This window comes from Mustelus asterias, chromosome 26 (genome assembly GCF_964213995.1).
Source record: "Mustelus asterias chromosome 26, sMusAst1.hap1.1, whole genome shotgun sequence".
NCBI lineage: Eukaryota > Metazoa > Chordata > Chondrichthyes > Carcharhiniformes > Triakidae > Mustelus > Mustelus asterias.
In genome coordinates, this window is record NC_135826.1 from 9655452 (window position 1) to 9673548 (window position 18097).

The 18097-nt window shown below is 44.5% G+C and overlaps 1 protein-coding gene across 1 annotated transcript in view; it reads left to right on the plus strand.

Moving 5' to 3' along the window:
* Nucleotides 1-18097, plus strand: part of stap2b (signal transducing adaptor family member 2b) — a 60813-nt gene that overhangs the window by 29623 nt on the left and 13093 nt on the right. The window contains exons 6-10 of the mRNA XM_078198143.1: nt 612-743; nt 1964-2033; nt 3655-3757; nt 5883-5978; nt 8217-8288. Coding sequence (XP_078054269.1) covers nt 612-743; nt 1964-2033; nt 3655-3757; nt 5883-5978; nt 8217-8288 — 473 coding nt within the window. The remainder of the gene's footprint in view (nt 1-611; nt 744-1963; nt 2034-3654; nt 3758-5882; nt 5979-8216; nt 8289-18097) is intronic.

Here is an 18097-nt window from a genome sequence, read left to right on the forward strand (position 1 = left end):
AATAAATAAAATCAAATTACAGGGGAAGCCCAGATAACACTAGTTTGGGCAATATTGGGCAGTCCAGTGGTTAACACTGTTGTCTCACAGCATCAGGGACTGGGTTCAAACACCGGCTTGGTTCACTGTCTGTGTGGAGTTTGCACGTTCTCCCCTTGTCTGTGTGGGTTTCCTTCGGGTGCTCTGGTTTCCTCCCACAGTCCAAAGGTGTGCAGGTTAGGTGCATTGACCATGCTAAATTGCCCCTTAATGTCAGGGGGACTAGCTGGGGTAAATGCATGGGGTTATGGGGATAGAGCCTGGGTGGGATTGTGGTTGGTGTAGACCCGATGGGCTGAATGGCCTCATTCTGCACTGTAGGTTTCTATGACTCTATTGAGTCTGAAATGACACTGCGCATTATGGTCCTGTGTATATTTGTATGAAGTTATATTTCGATGAAAGGGCTTACCTGTTTATTTTGAAGGAATCAGCACCTCCATTAAAAGACCAGACAAAGGACTTTGATGTGAAAGCATTAAATCTTCTTAACGTAACTCTGGCTTTGTGCATGTACAGATTGCCATTTAGTTAAATACTGTTCTGTTTAACTGGTTTTATCTTGCTTCCAGTTGCTACCACAAGATTACGCGTGTTGAGGCTGAGATTATGTTGGAGAGGAATATGGAGTATGGAAACATGTTAATGAGACCCGGCCGTGATAACGAGAGTTTCGCAATTACAACGAGGCAAATGTTCAATAAGTAAGAATGAAATAAATTGAATTTATAACAGTTATTGCTGTTTGGACTCCGCAGGTCATCTAAAAACAATTAATCAATCATAGAATCCCTACGGTGCAGAAGCAGGCCATTCGGCCCATTGAGTCTGCAATGACAACAATCCCACCCAGGCCCTATTCCCCAACACCACATATTTACTCGACTAATCCCTCTGACACGAAGGGACAATTTAGCATGGCCAATCAACCTAACCCGCATATCTTTGGAGTGTGGGAGGAACCCTACACACTCACGGGGAGAACATGCAAACTCTGGGTAGAATCATAAAATCCCTATCGTGCAGAAGGAGGCTATTCAGCCCATCCAGTCTGCACCCATCAGACTCCAGCAGAGCATCCCATGCATGCCCTATCCCCGTAACCTCACACATTTACTCCATTAATCCCCCTAATCTACACATCTTGGGACGCTAAGGGACAATTTAGCATGGCCAATCCACCTAACCTGCACATCTTTGGACTTTGGGAGGAAACTGGAACACCAATGGTTCGGTTATAAATGTTAGATACACAAAGCATCTGTCCAAGTAAGAGATAAACTCAGCAAATTACAATAGCATTTTAATCCTAAAGGTGTCAGGCAGGCAAGGTGGAAGCACAAAGCAATGGTGTCTTTTGGAGGAACCTTGGTGAAGAGCCAAAGCTCATAGTGCAGGACGTCCCTCAAAGGTGAAAACAATTGGGATTGTATGGTGGCACAGTGGTTAGCACAGCTGCCTCACAGCGCCAGGGACCTGGGTTCGATTTTCGGCTTGGGGGGTCACTGTCTGTGCGGAGTCTGCACATTCTCCCCGTGTCTGCGTGGGTTTCCTCTGGGTGCTCCAGTTTCCTCTCTCAGTCCAAAAGGATGTGCTGGTTCGATGCACACTGACCATGTTAAATTCTCCCTCAGTGTACCCGAACAGGCACCGGAGTGTGGCGACTGGGGGATTTTCACAGTAACTTCATTGCAGTGTTAATGTAAGCCTACTTGTGACTCTAATAAATAAAATAAGCTAATTGATGAACTGATACGCCGTTGAGGCTTTATAAACCTGTCTAAAGTGGAGGGGATGGGAGAGTCAAAGAGTTGCACAGTTTTCAGGTCCTGAGTAAATCCAAGAGTAGGAAACAATATGTTGAGAGTACAAGATGTGAGAATTTTAGATTATGTTATAATGAAATTGTGTTTTGCATTTTCAGCAATGCACTTGTAAAGCACTACCGAATACGCTGTGCAGACAACGGATACATCATTGAAGTTGACAATGGGGTAAGTAAGCAACTGTATTCCAATTCTCTTTCTGCATCTAACGGTGCACGAAGGCAGACTTTCATCTGTTTCTATAGCTAGTTATTCCTGGAACAGATCAGTAGTCTGTCTCCAGGGGCTTCTAGCTTGAGGGACGCCATTCCACCTCAAGTATGGCTGACCAGGAGTGTTTCCCGCTCTTACCACCAGCCGTTGACGTGTTGGAGGGATTTACAGATTGACTCGCAACCTGTTTGGCCACATTATGAATGCATGCAGCTGTGTAATTACCCTGTTATATCAAAAAATAAATGAGTCTGAATGGCTCAGGTGGTAGATATTCCTTTCATTGGTGTTCTGGACCATATAGAGCAGGAAGGGTTTGATTCCTGTTGAATTTTTGGATCTGAGCTAGGGCAGCATTAACAATGCTGTAATTAGTCTTGCAGCCCCTGAGTTATAGGAGCAGTCAGCCAGTGCTCTCATTGCTATCCTGTGAGCAGTGTTGGAACATGTGACTGTGTGGATGTCAGGTGTGGTTAAAATGAGCTTGGTTACAATGCAGCCCAAAGCTGCTAACGCCTATGTGTGTTATATGTGGTGAATCATACTAAAGTGCATGCAATTTGTAGCACCACTGTAGTGTAGAAGGAGGCCATTTGACCCATTGAGTCTGCACCGACTCTCTAATAGAGCATCCCACCCAGGCTCTATCCCCGTAACCCCATGTATTTACTAATTGCCCACTAATTCCCCCGAACCTACACACCTTGGAAGACTGAGGGGCAATTTAGCCTGGCCAATCCACCTAACCTGTACATCTTTGGAATGTGGGAGGAAACTGGAGCATCCGGAGGAAACCCACGCAGACAATGTGCAAGTTTGCAAACACCACGCAGACAGTGACCCAAGCTGGGAATCGGTCCCTGGCACTGTGAGGCAACAGTGCTAACCAAAGTGCCATCAAGCTGCTGGAGAAGTTTGGTACGTAGGACTATAACCACCCCACGCATTCCTCCCCTCCCCCCACCAGATTTAATGTTGGTACGAAATGACTTTAGCATTGCCCTTTAAAATTGTGTGGTGGCAAATTGGTATTGATACCCGAGTAAAATAAAATGGAACTCACTTCTCCAGACAGATGTTCTCTGTGTTCATCTCTGGCGTCAGCATGGGACGAGAGGTCATAGTCTTAGGATAAGGGGGAGCAAATTTAAAACAGAGCTGAGGAGAAACTACTTCTCCCAAAGGGTTGTGAATCTGTGAAATTCGCTACCCCAAAGTGCGGTGGATGCTGGGAGAGTGGGTAAATTTAAGGAGGAGCTAGACAGATTTTTAATTGGTAATGGGTTGAAAGGTTAAGGGGAGAAGGCAGGAAAATGGGGATGAGGAGCATATCAGTCATGATCGAATGGCAGAGCAGACCCAATGGGCCGAATGGCCTAATTCTGCTCCTATGTCTTATGAACTTCCTGATTTAGCTTAAGCTGTAACTGCAATGCCTTTGTAAAACAAAGTCCTCCCACACTAACAGTTCAGGTGCAGTGTGGGGGGTAAAAGAATTCTTATATGCCAATCCTCCACTTCCACTATTAAATAAATCAGATGAAAGTTGTGAAAATAAATCTCTGGTATTTTCCAGGTCTTGTGTTGCAGTCAGCAGGAGGTAATTGACTATTTCGTTAAATGCACCAATGGCGTTTTGAAGCCTTTAGAAAGATGCATGGACTATGAAGACAACCTGAGTATGTTCATTCTTTCATTTCTTTTTGTAATTTATTGGTCATTTCGCATTCAACGGATAATTTCACTGAATGTATGGGATTTTAGCAATGAGTTACCAGGGAAGGGAAGTCTGGGAGACTTGTTCTGTGCAAGGCAGTCCTCTTTCATTCACTGAAAATATAGGCCGGAATTTTACCGCCTCACCCACACCGGAATCGAGGCAGGCGAGGCTTGCAGAACAGAATTCTCCGCTGGCCTCGGGCGGGAATTTACGAGCCTCGCCTGAACAAGGTCGGAAAATAGCGGTAATGGACTCCCCCACAAGTTAAAGTTTTGCCATGGGTAATCTCTTGGTTACACTAATTCTATTCATTCTTGTAAATGGACTGATCATCTGATGGTTAGGGGCATACCTGTAGATGCTAATATGACAGTATAAACAAGACATTTAACAATTGTATATCCTTATGATTATTTGTGTTGTTTGCAAGTTAGTTTATTTCAATCCATTTTGAAGCTACACCAATGGGCAGCACGGTAGCACATTGGTTAGCGCTGTTGCCTCCCAGCACCAGGGACCCGGGTTCAATTCCAGCCCTGGGTCACTGTCTGTGTGGAGTTTGCACATTCTCCCCGTGTCTGCGTGGGTTTCCTCCGTGTACTCCGGTTTCCTCCCACAGTCCAAAGATTTGCAGGTTAGGTGGATTGAGCATGCTAGATTGCCCTTTAGTGTCCCAGGATGCGTAGGTTAGGGGATTGGTAGGGTGAGCACGTGGGCCTGGGTGGCATGCTCTGTCACAGGGTTGGCAGGGACCCAATGGGCTGAGTGGCCTCCTTCTGCACTGTAGAGATTCTATGATTCAAGCTTGGTGACATGAAAGTAAGTGTGTATTGTTCAGTTGCTGTAAAAACACAGAGGAACGGTTGAGTTGACTCATTTGGTTCTGTTAGTAAAACCTGTCTAGGCGTTATAATACATGGCCCACAGCACTTGACCTATGCTGACAACCTGAGGTAGCACTGCGGGAATGTCAGTGTTACCACTTTTCTGAGTAGCCAGATGACCATTAGAAACTACAGAGCTGGGAATATTAGACTGTTGGGCCTAGGTCTTGTTTTCCTGTTCAGCTGGGTGTATTTGAAAAAGAGAAGTGAGTTTTCTTGGTGTCCTGTGAACATTCGTCCCTTGGTCAACAACTTTTAAGAATAGATAAACTGGTTATTAATCTTGGTTACTGTTTAAGTGACTTGCTGTGTGTAAATCTACTGCCATATTTGACCGTATAATGGTGGCTGCACTTCACATAATTATGTAATCAACGTGAAACACATTTGGATGTGTTCAGGATGCTATATAAATTCAGATTCTTTCTTACATTTGCTTGTCAGAAATTTAACTGTACATAGCTAGGCCAAAAGTCACAGTTTGGTTCAAAGGCCATGAATTCATTTGTCTTACATACCTATATGCTATTCTACTAGCTTTTATATCCCCTCTCTATTTATTTATTAGTGTCACAAGTAGGCTTATATTAACACTGCAATGAAGTTACTGTGAAAATCCCCTAGTCGCCACACTCCAGTGCCTGTTCGGGTACACTGAGGGAGAATTTAGCATGGCCAGTGCACCCAACCAGCACGTCTTTCAGACTGTGGGAGGAAACCAGAGCACCTGGAGGAAACACACACAGACACGGGGAGAACATGCAGACTCTGCACAGACAGTGACCCAAGCCGGGAATCGAACCCACTGGGGTCCCTTTCGCTGTGAAGCAGCAGGGTTAACCACTGTGCCACCGTGCTACCCCACAATCTATTTTCAAACTGAAAAGGCAAAGGACTAACTTTAACCTAAACCAATTTGATGGGAAATTGGTGTGATCTGATTGGCTGCCTTTATTAAACCACTGCTTGGTTTTACATGCAATTTATTTTATGTAAAACTGATGGCTGATCCAATCGCAATCCTGCCAGTTTTCTACTGGGAAAATGAACCACCTCCCCCAGGATTATTCTAAAATTCCGACTTTGAGAGATATTTGACTCAGAGAGGTGATAGATGCCTGATAACTCTATTGTATTGATCCAGCATTAAAAAACAAAGTCACTTTGTGTTACTATCCATGATGCTTGTTTTTCGTTCAGGTTATGTGAAGGAAGATGTTGAGAGTGGAGAACTGATCCACCAGAAGCAACAACAGGCACCCATCAAAACACCAGCTCGGACCACACCCCCACCAGGTAATCTGATAACCGTGCAGTGGCTTTCTGCTAACGTCAGGGTCACTGTTGCCTTCGAGAAGAGAACAGCTTACAAGAAAATTCCAATTATTAGGCACCTGAAGTTGAGGAAAAAAAGAATCAAAGATGTTGGGGGGGGATTTTCCGGCCAGAAATTCCCACCCAAGGTCAACGGACTGTTGCATGGTCTGCCAAATTTTCCATCCCGCCTGCTATGATTCCCATGGCAGGCGGGATGGGAAAATTCCACCCGTTGCCTGTGTTTTCGCAGACCAGGGAAAGGAAGGATTAGCGCGATTGATCATTGTGGGGGGAGCGTCATATGTGGAAACATAAATTTAGAATTAATGTATGATTGTAAAGGGAAGTCAGAGGAACATTTCTGCCCAAGGGTAATTCATAGAATCATACAGTGCAGAAGAGGCCCTTTGGCCTATCAAGTGTGCACTGACACGCCTGATAAACCTGACTTCCCATCTAATCCCATTTACTAGCACTTGGCCCAAAGGTTATGGTGTGCCAAGTGCTCACCCAGATACTTTTTAAAGGATGTGAGGCAACCCGCCTCTACCACCCTCCCAGACAGCGCATTCCAGACCATCTGGGTAAAAAGGATTTTCCTCACATCCCCCCTAAACCTGCCCCTCACCTGGAACTTTGTCCCCTCATGACTGACCCTTCAACTAAGGGGAACAACTGCTCCTTATCCACTCTATCCATGCCCCTCTTCAGCTTGTACACCTCGATCAGGAATAGGTTAATGGGTAAATAATATGAAACAGGCAGTATTATGATTTCAAAAGAAAATTTGAAGTGAGGTAGGATTAAGGTGAGGATTCCTTATCAGTTTGATCAGATGGAGAAGCCATTGCTTCCAGGGTGTGTGTCAATAATATCAGTGAAGTCTAGAAAGCTGAAACAAAAGCAAGAAAGTGTTGGAAACGCACAGTCCATCAATCTGTAATTGAAAGATGAAAAGCAGTAACATGTGTCGGGGTGGCTACCTACCCTCAGAAAAGGAAGTGTGAAAGTGTGACCTTAGTAGAAATGGTCGAAAACTTCAGGTTTTTAGGTGCCCAGATCACCAACAACCTGTCCTGGTCCCTCCATGCCGACACTATAGTTAAGAAAGCCCACCAACGCCTCTACTTTCTCAGAAGACTAAGGAAATTTAGCATGTCAGCTATGACTCTCATCAACTTTTACAGATGCACCATAGAAAACATACAGCTTGGTATGGCTCCTGCTCTGCCCAAGATCGCAAGAAACTACAAAATGTCGTGAATGTAGCCCAATCCATCACACAAAGCAGCCTCCCATCCATTGACTCTGTCTACACTTCCCGCTGCCTCGGCAAAGCAGCCAGCATAATTAAGGACCCCACGTGCCCTGGACATTCTCTCTTCCACCTTCTTTCATCGGGAAAAGATACAAAAGTCTGAGGTCACGTACCAACCGACTCAAGAACAGCTTCTTCCCTGCTGCCGTCAGACTTTTGAATGGACCTACCTTGCACTAAGTTGATCTTTCTCTACACCCGAGCTATGACTGTAACACTACGTTCTGCACTCTCTCCTTTTCTCCTCTATGAACGGTATGCTTTGTCTGTATAGCGCGCAAAAAACAATACTTTTCACTGTATGTGACAATAATAAATCAAATCAAATTAGAGGAATGATCAAAAAGAGCAGAGAAGGTAGCAGGACAAACCAACAAAATGATGGGAGGCATGGAGACAACAGCAGCAGATGAAGAATAAGAGGGCTACAATGCCAACAAATAGTAAAGGCTGGGATTCTCTGGCTGTTCACACCCAGCAGTTGCTGCCAGCAAGAACGGAGAACTTGGCGCTCAGCCAAATCTCCATCCACTGCAGCGGGACTGGAGAATCCCAGCTGCAGGCGAGGACGGAGATTCCAGAGTGTTTAACAGCCTTTGAACTGATTATAAAATTGAGCAAAGCGTCGGATGATATAAGAAGATCATCAAAATCAGGCTTTAAAAAATGTATTTACAGTAATTAATGTATTATTAAAACTGTATTATAGAATAACAAAGAAAGTAAAATGCTTCAATTTGATTTTAAAGACTTTTCAGATAGGGTTATCCTATTTTCCTTTAATCAGTCTAATGAAGGAATCCTATCCAAGCAGCTATATATATATATACTTATATTTGCAGATTACCCCTCATGTCTTTATCTTTCTTGACTCCTACATTTTAAATCTTTCTTCACAGTTAAGGAAAGGAAATCAAATCCAAAGATTCCTACAATAGTAGAACCGGAAGGAGAGTACCTCAATGATGATGGTAATTTGTTACATTTCCAAGCTGCACTGTTGAAATGCTAAATGTGATTTATCCTGCTGTGATGTGTTCAAATACATTTATGTTTTTCTTTTCCAATTTTCACCCATTTATTTTCTGATGGTACTGACTGGATAAGATTTCATACATGTTTTCATACATTACCTTATCCTAGTGACTAGTTCCCTTGTGAGAAAGCCAGTGAGCTCTGACAATTCATAGAATCCCTACAGTACAGAAGGAGGCCATTTGGCCCATCGAGCCTGCACCGACAACAATCCGAGGTTATCCCCGTGACTCCACGTATTTACCTTGCTAATACCCCTGACACTAAGGAGCAATTTAGCACAGCCAATGCACCTAACCCACGGATCTTTAGATTGTGGGAGGAAACCAGAGCATCCGGAGGAAACCCACGCAGAGGTGGGCAGAACTTGCAAACGCCACACAGTCACCCGAGGCCGGAATTGAACCTAGGTTCCTAGCGCCGCGAGGCAGCAGTGCTAACCACTGTGCTACCGTACTGCCCCAGTCATTCAATATCCATAAAGACACCTTTGAGTACAGTTGCTTACAACCATTAGAAATGGGGCCTTCATTGGCCCAAGAATGCTGATGCATAGATCTTAGCTGGGCTTAGCAAACTTAGCGCAAACTTAGGAATGAACTTGGAACCGCCAGATCTACATGCTGAAGCTTCACATTGTTTAAAGTTTTTTAACATTGTGCAGTTTGGGACATTGCACATGACCAGTGTTCCAATAATATAACTATTCCTATCCTAAAAGAAACTTTGTATTGCTGCAACATTTGTGGTAGTTTGAACATAATAATGTACGAGCTGACAACTTGAGAAACGGAATCGCGGTGAGTGGAAGTGATTTGGACATGCTGAGAGCCAGAAAGCTCATTAAGATGTTAGCCAGAGGTTGTCAGGAAATATCAACTCTGATAAGACTCGAGAGGCTCTGATAAATCCCTTTGGAACAACTGGGATTTTGTGTCAATTTATCAAGATCACATTTCCTTAAGGAAAGTGCCCAGACTTTGGTGTTTGCAGCCTAGCAATGCCCTGGTTTTTAAATTCTCATCCTTGTTTGTAAATCTCTCCATCGCCTTGTCTTTTCCTATCTTAGTAATCTCCTACAGCTCTACAGCCTTCAGTGATCTCTCTGCTTCTTCAACTTCCGGCCCTTGTACATCCCGATCTTTATTGTTCCATCACTGATGGCTGTGCCTTTTTTTGGCTGCATTTTCTTCATCTTTCTCTCCTTTTTAAATCGCTCTTTAAAACTTACCTCTTTGACCGAGCTTCTGATCACCTAACCCTTGTGTGACCTGGGGTCAAAGTTTGGCTAATGATGCCCCTGTGGAGCATCTGGTGTTCCCCTCACTACTTTAGAGGTGTTATATAAATGTAGGTTGATCTTGTTGCTTCAGGACTACTTATTGACTAATAGTCTTTAACACATGACAGCTGTCTCGGGCTGCACCAGTCAGATAGATTGCTACATAGTCCTTTCAGGCAGAGTTCAAGAATTTGTGGTAAATCAGTAGCAGTTGAAATTCCTTTCTAAAGAAGCTAACTATTTCACTTCCAATCTGCGGCACGCCCTTCTTGATACAAACTTGCTTGAGTCTCTATTTTATCGGAACATTTTTTTGATTAGTACATTCCTACAGTCTTTCTTTCACTGCTCCCTCACTGGCAAAAGCATCAATTGTTGCCTCTCCTTAATGACCCTTTGGAAGCTGAGCTGCCTTCTTGAAGCACTGCAGTCCATTTGGTAACATTTTAAAATTCATTTATGGGATGTGGGCGTCGCTGGCTGGGCCGGCATTTGTTGCTCATCCTTAATTGGCCCAGAGAAGGTGGTGGTGAGCCAACTTCTCGAACCGCTGTGGTCCCTGTGGTGTAGGTACACCCTTCATGTTGTTAGAGAGGGAGGTCCAGGATTTTGACCCAGCGACAGTGAAGGAACGGCGACTATACTTCCAAGTCAGGATGGTGAGTGACTTAGAGAGGGAACTTGCAGGTGGTGCTGTTCTCATGTATCTGCTGCCCTTATCATTCCAGAACAGTGGTGGGTAACCTGCAGCTGGGAGACACATGCGGCTCATCTGGGTTCTGAATGTGACCCACGAGGCATTTTGTTTACCATTGCCCAGGGTTGCCACATTCCACTGATCTTTGTCCATTTTTTTTTCCGTCCGGTATGACTGAATTGATACAAATATAAAGCAAGGGCAAGTGAGGTGAGAGACACAGCATTGACAGTGAGAGCCGTGCGTTCCCTCTGTGTCCAAAGTGTAAATATTTATTTTGCTTTGAAGTTGATGATAGTTCTATTAATATATAAATAAGTTGTCATTTTCTATAACGTGTTAAGAATATTTGCCCCCCCCCCCCCCCCACGAGCTGGCAGCTTGGCAGTGCCACTGCTAGTGGTGGCAATTACTGAGGTTTCAGCTGCAAGGAAAGGGCACCTCTCTGGCCGGGGGTTCCTGAAGAGGTGTAAATGGGGTTGGAGGGAAGTTGGGGGTCAGGTAGGTTAGCCCCAACAGTGTGGGGTGGGGGTGGTGAGGCGCTGGCAGTGCCATTGCCACTGTGCTAGCCATTGTTGTCAGGGGGCCCCTCCCCAGAGTTCACTGATTTCAGTGGCATCGGCCTCCCCCTGACATGAGCAAAATGTAGGTAAATCCTTTGGATTCCAAGCAGGGGGTCTTTATGGGGCACATCTGCCAACTTTTCTGCTGATAGCAAAATATCATGGCAGCAGGAAGGTGCAGCACATACTCTGGCACATTGCCAAAGGGCTAGTAAAACCCTGTCCAATGTTTCTGATTGAGTTTCACCTGATAAAACCCAGGGGGAGGTGGTGGCATAGGCGATGGGCCGGCAGGCAGACCAGAGGTGTGTCACAGTGGTATGCAGTCAGGAGGGAGTTGTGCTGGGAGCACTCAACACTGATTCCTGACTCCATGAAGCATTTTGGCATCAGGTCAAACATGATAAAGAAGCCTCCCACTGGTCACCATTTAGCACCTCAGTTGGTGAATCAATACTCCTCCATGTTGAACACCACAGCTGGAATTCTCCGGCAGTTCACACCCCGCCGCTGCTGCCAGCGAGAATGGAGAATCTGTCGCTCAGCCATTCACTGCGGCGAGACTGGAGAATCCCAGCTGTGGGTGAGGTTGGAGAATCTAGCCCCATGTGAAGGAAACACTGAGAGTGGCAAGGGCACAGAATGTACTCTGAGTGGGGGACTTCAATGTCCATCACCACGAGTGACTCACTGTTAACTAAGATAGCTGAGTCCTAAAGCTACTGGACTGGGTCTGTGGCAGGTGGTGAGGGAGCAAAAAAGGCAGAAAAACTTACTTGACCTTGTCCTCCCCAACCTATCTTTTGCAGATGCATCTGTCCATGACAGTATTGGCAAAAGTGATTGTCAGTACTCGAAAGATATTCGGACACAGCATTTGCAAGTGATGGACCCTTTATTGCCTTCTTATCAATAAGGAGAAGAGAACTGAAGAATTCCTAAGGCTTCTTCAGTCGGCTCTGCTCAATTGTATAGCACATTTCTTATAACTTCTAGTAAAATAATTGTTTCTAGTCACTCACACTGATTTACATATGATACAAAGAGGTAGGCCCAAGACAATAGCTGATTAATTGCGTCGCATCGGTAATGTCATAATCTTTAGTGGTAGACGGATGGAATGTCCGTTCAGACAATGGTCATTTAATCATGTCTTTATTACAGTTTCGGTGCTGTTAGCAAGGACATTCAGCTGTGTCCTTTTGATAGATATAGTGAAACATCCATCTTTGTCTGCACTGTCTATTTCATGTATATGCAGAGATAGGCAGTCTACAGTGAGAGTGCTACTGCTGATGGTGTCACAAAGGTGTCAATTTTCCTGGTCCCCTGGCTAACCCCCTGCTGAGCTCGGTTTCCTCTCCCACATGATCACTTTAGGCCTTGTGGAGACAAAGTTGGGTACTACCTCCACCATATTGTGTAGCACTACCATCATGCTAAACGGGATAGATTTTGAACTGATCTAGCAGCTCAAAACAGGGCATCCACGAGGTGCTGTAGGTTGTCAGCAGCAGCAGAATTGTATTCAATCACAATCTGTAACCTCATGGCCCGGCATATCACCCACTCTACCATTACCACCAAACTGGTGGAATCAACCCTGGTTCAATGAACAGTGCAGAAAGGCATGCTGGGAGCAGTACCAGGCATAACTAAAAATGAGATATCATCCTGGTGACATTACAACACAGGACTTAAGCAGCAGACAGAGTTAAGCGATCTCACAAACAATGGATCAGCTCTAAGCTCTGCATTTCTGCCACACCCAGTGGTGAATGGTGAATGATTGACGGATTTGATTTGTCAAATGTGTATTAAAGCCATTCCCTCACTTTCATAGAATCATAGAATCCCTACAGTGCAGAAGGAGGCCATTCGGCCCATCGAGTCTGCACCGACCACAATCCCACCCAGGCCCTACCCCCACATATTTTACCCGCTAATCCCTCTAACCTACGCATCTTGGGACTCTAAGGGGCAATTTTTAACCTGGCCAATCAACCTAGCCCGCACATCTTTGGACTGTGGGAGGAAACCGGAGCACCCGGAGGAAACCCACGCAGACACGAGGAGAATGTGCAAACTCCACACAGACAGTGACCCGAGCCGGGAATCAAACCCGGGACCCTGGAGCTGTGAAGCAGCAGTGCTAACCACTGTGCCACTTTAATTTTTCAAAACTCTCAACTTTTTTTAAATTAAGCTTCCTTAACTCATAGTTCCACAAAATACTATCCATGGACTTCAGATAATTTATATGCTTGGAGCCTTGTTTCTAATCCAAGCTTGGAATTAAAAGGTACTAAATTACTTTCCAATAACTTCAATTGCAAATAGTTATTCAGCCTTAGTTAATTGTTCAAAAGACTGCACGTAGCCAGTGACCATCACCACTCATTCTAACATCCTGTGTAGAATATGTATGGTGGCACCGTGGTTAGCACTGCTGCCTCACAGCGCCAGGGATCTGGGTTCGATTCCTGGCTTGGGTCACTGTCTGTGCAGAGTCTGCACGTTCTCCCTGTGTCTGTGTGGGTTTCCTCCGGGTGCTCCGGTTTCCTCCCACGGTCCCAAAGATGTGCTGGTTAGGTGCATTGGCCGTGCTAAACTTTCCCTCAGTGTACCCGAACAGGTGCTGGAGTGTGACGACTAGGTGATTTTTAACTTCATTACAGTGTTAATGTCAGCCTTTTTGTGACTAATAAATAAATGAACTTAAAAACAGAATAGAGTGCTTTAAATTTAGATTCAGTTTCAAGAGGAGTAATGAAGCTTTTTTAGATGCAAATTATGAGCTTGTCTTCTTCACCCCTTCTCCCCCCCCTCCCCACAACCAACCCTGCCATCTCAGCATTCTGGGGTCCTCCATTCACCAGTCATGAGTGAACTGAGACACTCACTGGGCAGGATTTTACGGCCTTGCTCGTCCCGGAACCGTAAAATCCCGTCCGAGGTCAATGGACCTTCCCGTTGTCTGCCCCTCGCCCGTGATTCCATGATGGCTGATGCGGTAAAATTCCATCCACTGTGTCTGGACAGCGGAGTACTTGACAGCTCTGAAACTATTGTCCGACCTTGTATATTTTTACAATAACTCTCCTGGATCTGCACTGAGAATAAATGAAAGGTAAACTCAATGTCGATCAGTGAAATTATTTTGGAATAAGCGCAGAAAATGCTGGAAATACTTAGCAGGACCCTGCTAATGTCTTCGAGGCAAGCATGACTCTTCTTCAGCTCTGAGGGAAAGTAGAAATGTGATGGGTTTGCGCAGTTGATAAGGAGGCAGAAAGAACAAAAGGGAGGTCTGGGATTGACAGGAGAAATTTCAAGACAAAGTTGTCATGGAACAAGGTAATGGTTGTAGAGGAACAAGAGCAAATTACGAGATTATTTTGGTGCCAATTTGATTACATTTCCAACCTCAATTGGCTTTGGTTTACTTTACAGCCTGCAGTGTGAAAAATTGGCTAGATAATCCCGGAAAATAAGTGGGTGGGTTTTTAAGTTCTGACTTCTTATCACCGGAAAGGTGGAGGCTGAGGGGAGACCTGATAGAGGTCCACAAAATTATGAGAGGCATAGACAGGGTGGATAGTCAGAGGCTTTATCCCAGGATGGAAGTATCAATTACAAAGGGGGGCACAGGTTCAAGGTGAGGGGGAAGGTTTAAGGGAGATGTGTGGGGGATGTTTTTCACACAGAGAGTGGTGGGTACCTGGAATGCATTGCCAGAGGAGGTTGTGGAAGCAGGCACATTAGCAACATTTAAGAGGCATCTGGAACCTCTTGGTTCCATTTAATCATCCCATCATGATTAGAGAGGGAATAGAGGGATACGGACCGAGTAAGAGCAGAAGGTTTCTTTTCGTTTAGTTAGGGCATCATGATTGGCACAGGCTTGGAGGGCTGAAGGGCCTGTTCCTGTGCTGTACTTTTCTTTGTTTTTTTTTCTTATGATTAAGAAGAAGCAGAGTTTCTAACGTATGAGCATTCAGAATCCAGGGGATAAAGTGCTTCAAGAAGAACTTTTAATCTGGGAATCATCATTAACATCACTAGATGCGTATACAATAAGGGTCGGTTAGCTCAGTTGGCTGGATAGCTGGTTTGTGATGCAAAGTGATGCCAACAATGTGGGTTCAATTCCTGGCTGAGATTATTTATGAAGGCCCTGCCTTCTCAACCTTGCTCCTCGCCTGAGGTGTGGCGATCCTCGGGTTAAATCACCACCAGACAACCTATAGTGACCTGGGACTATGGTGATTTTACCTTTTACCTTGCATATATAATTCATTAGATTGACTAGATTCTATGGAAGATAACTTATCATGCTAATCTAATGGGAGGCGATATATTTTTCTGACAATGATTTCATTGTCATCATTAGTCTTTTAATTCCAGATTTTTAGTTAACTCTGTCGGCCATGGTGGGATTTGAACCCTGGTCCCCTAATCTTGCCTCAGATCTCTGGATTACTAATCTAATGACAATACCACTATACCAACTATACACCTCCTGGTCCATTCTTATCCATCAATTGTAGCCAGAAAATGACATGTAATTGCTCTCCACTCACCATTGCACAGTTACCTTTGATATTCTTATCCTTGGTCCCTTCAAACCTTTTTATTTACATGCTGCCCCTTGGTGAAAACATCTGAAAGCACTTCAGATTCCACATGCATGCTGACGACCCCTAGCTCCACCCCTCCACCACTTTTTTCTCTTAATTTTGAAATTCCTATTCTTGTTTTCCAATCTGTCCGTGACCTCATCTCTCCCTGTCTCTGCAAATCGCCTCCTGTCTCACAACTCTCGGATATCTGCACTCCTCCATTTTCCTGACCCCAGTTTTAATCACTCCACCATTGGCAGCCATTTACCGAGGGTGAAGTCTTCAGTTGCAATGGCCCTAGGCTTCAGAAAATGCTCCCAAAATCCCCTTGCCTCTACTTCTTCCTTCAGGTTGCTCCAGTTAAACCCACCTCTTTGACCAAGCATCTGCCCAAATGTTGTTTTATGTTTTTAAAAAATTTATTCATGGGGCATGGGCGTCGCTGGCTGGCCAGCATTTATTGCCCATCCCTAGTTGCCTAAGGGCAGCTGAGAGTCCAACCATATTACTGTGGCTGTAGAGTCACATGTAGGCCAGACCTGGTAAGGACGGCAGATTTCCTTCCCTAAAGGGGATTAGTGAACAAGATGGGTTTTTCCGACAATCAACAATGGTTTTACGGTCATCAGTAGATTCTTAATTCCAGATACTTTTTGTTGAATTCAAATTCAACCATCTGCCGTGACGGGATTCGAACCCGGCTCCCCAGAACATTAGCTGAGTTTCTGGCGATAATCCCACTGGGCCATCACCTCCCCATGTGTCAAATTTTGTTTGATAATGCTGCTGCAAAGCACCTTGAAACACTTACTATGTTAAAGGCGCTATAAAAATACAATTTATTGTTGTGTTAGCAGGTGTATTTACACTTATGATTTGGAATGTAAATCTGGAGTTAAAGTTTAACCTGCCCTCGAGTGAAGCAGGATGAGACTCCTCCATCCAGAAGGTGAATGAGTTATGGAGGAGTAACATTTATTAATTTAGAAAACCCCCAGATACTTCTGAAGAAGGAAGCAAGAAAATAGTTCAAACTCCATCGGAATTAGAAGTGTAATCCAGTTTAGGTGCTGTGTTGATGGACTAAAGTACAGTGCTGTGTTGTTCAGTGGAGACTTTGGCCCTCTCTCTCTATTCTTTAACATACAGAGGTTGATCAAGTGAAATTATACAGTGTTCCAAGCCATTTTCCTGTGATCACTGCTTGCTATACTGTCCAAAGGTCCTGTGAAAGTGAGCAATGCTGGAATTTCCCAAAATTAACAACATCTTCATTGCATTCTTATCACCCTCATTTTAGCCCAACTGTGACTGTTGCCTATCCAGGTGCAGGCGATGGCCTAGTGGTATTATCGTCAGACCATTAGTCCAGAAACTCAACTAATGTTCTGGGGTCCCGGGTTCGAATCCCGCCACAGCAGATGGTGGAATTTGAATTCAATAAAAGAAATATCTGGAATTAAGAATCTACTGATGACCATGAAACCATTGCCGATTGTCGGAAAAACCCATCTGGTTCACTAATATCCTTTAAGGAAGGAAATCTGCTGTCCTTACCCAGTCTGGCCTACATGTGACTCCAGAGCCACAGCAATGTGGGCGACTCTTAACTGCCCTCGGGCAACTAGGGATGGGCAATAAATGATGGCCAACCAGCGACGCCCATGCCCCATGAATAAAAAAAAACATAGTCACATAAAACAATATTTGGGCAGATGCTTGGTCAAAGAGGTGGGTTTAACTGGAGCAACCTGAAGGAGGAAGTAGAGGCAAAGGACTCTCAACTGCCCTGGGGCAACAAGGGATGGGCAATAGATGCTGACCCAGCCAGAGAGGCCCAAGTCCCACGAATGAAAAGAAAAGGCAATATCTATCACACCAGATCTGTTTTTTGGGTAATTTTTAATACATCTAAAATAACATTAAAATAGCATTTTTCACCATCACTCCAATTATAAATTACCTTTATATTTACATTTTTAAACTAGACAAATACATGAAACCAGTTACATCACCAAGGGTGGAACTCACTTAAGGCTCCTTAGGCAGCACCTTCCAAACCCATGACCACTACCATCTAGAAAGACTAGGGCAGCAGATACCTGGGAACACCACCACCTTTCAGATTTCCCTCCAAACCACTCACCATCCTGACTTGGAAATATGTTGCCATTTTTTCATTCATTATCACTTGGAACACCCTCCCTAACAGCACTGTGGGTGAATCTGCATCAGATGGACTGTAGCGGTTCAAGAAGTGGAGATGCCGGCATTGGATTGGGGTAAGCACAGTAAGAAGTCTCACAACACCAGGTTAAAGTCCAACAGGTTTATTTGGTAGCACAAGTCACAAGCTTTCGGAGCGCTGCTCCTTCATCAGGTGAGTGGGAGTTGTGTTCACAAACAGGGCATATAAAGACACAAACTCAATTTACAAGATAATGGTTGGAATGCGAGTCTTTACAGGTAATCAAGTCTTAAAGGTACAGACAATGTGAGTGGAGAGAGGGTTAAGCACAGCTTAAAGAAATGTGTATTGACTCCAGGCAGGACAGTTAACTATGTTAACAGTAACTTGTAA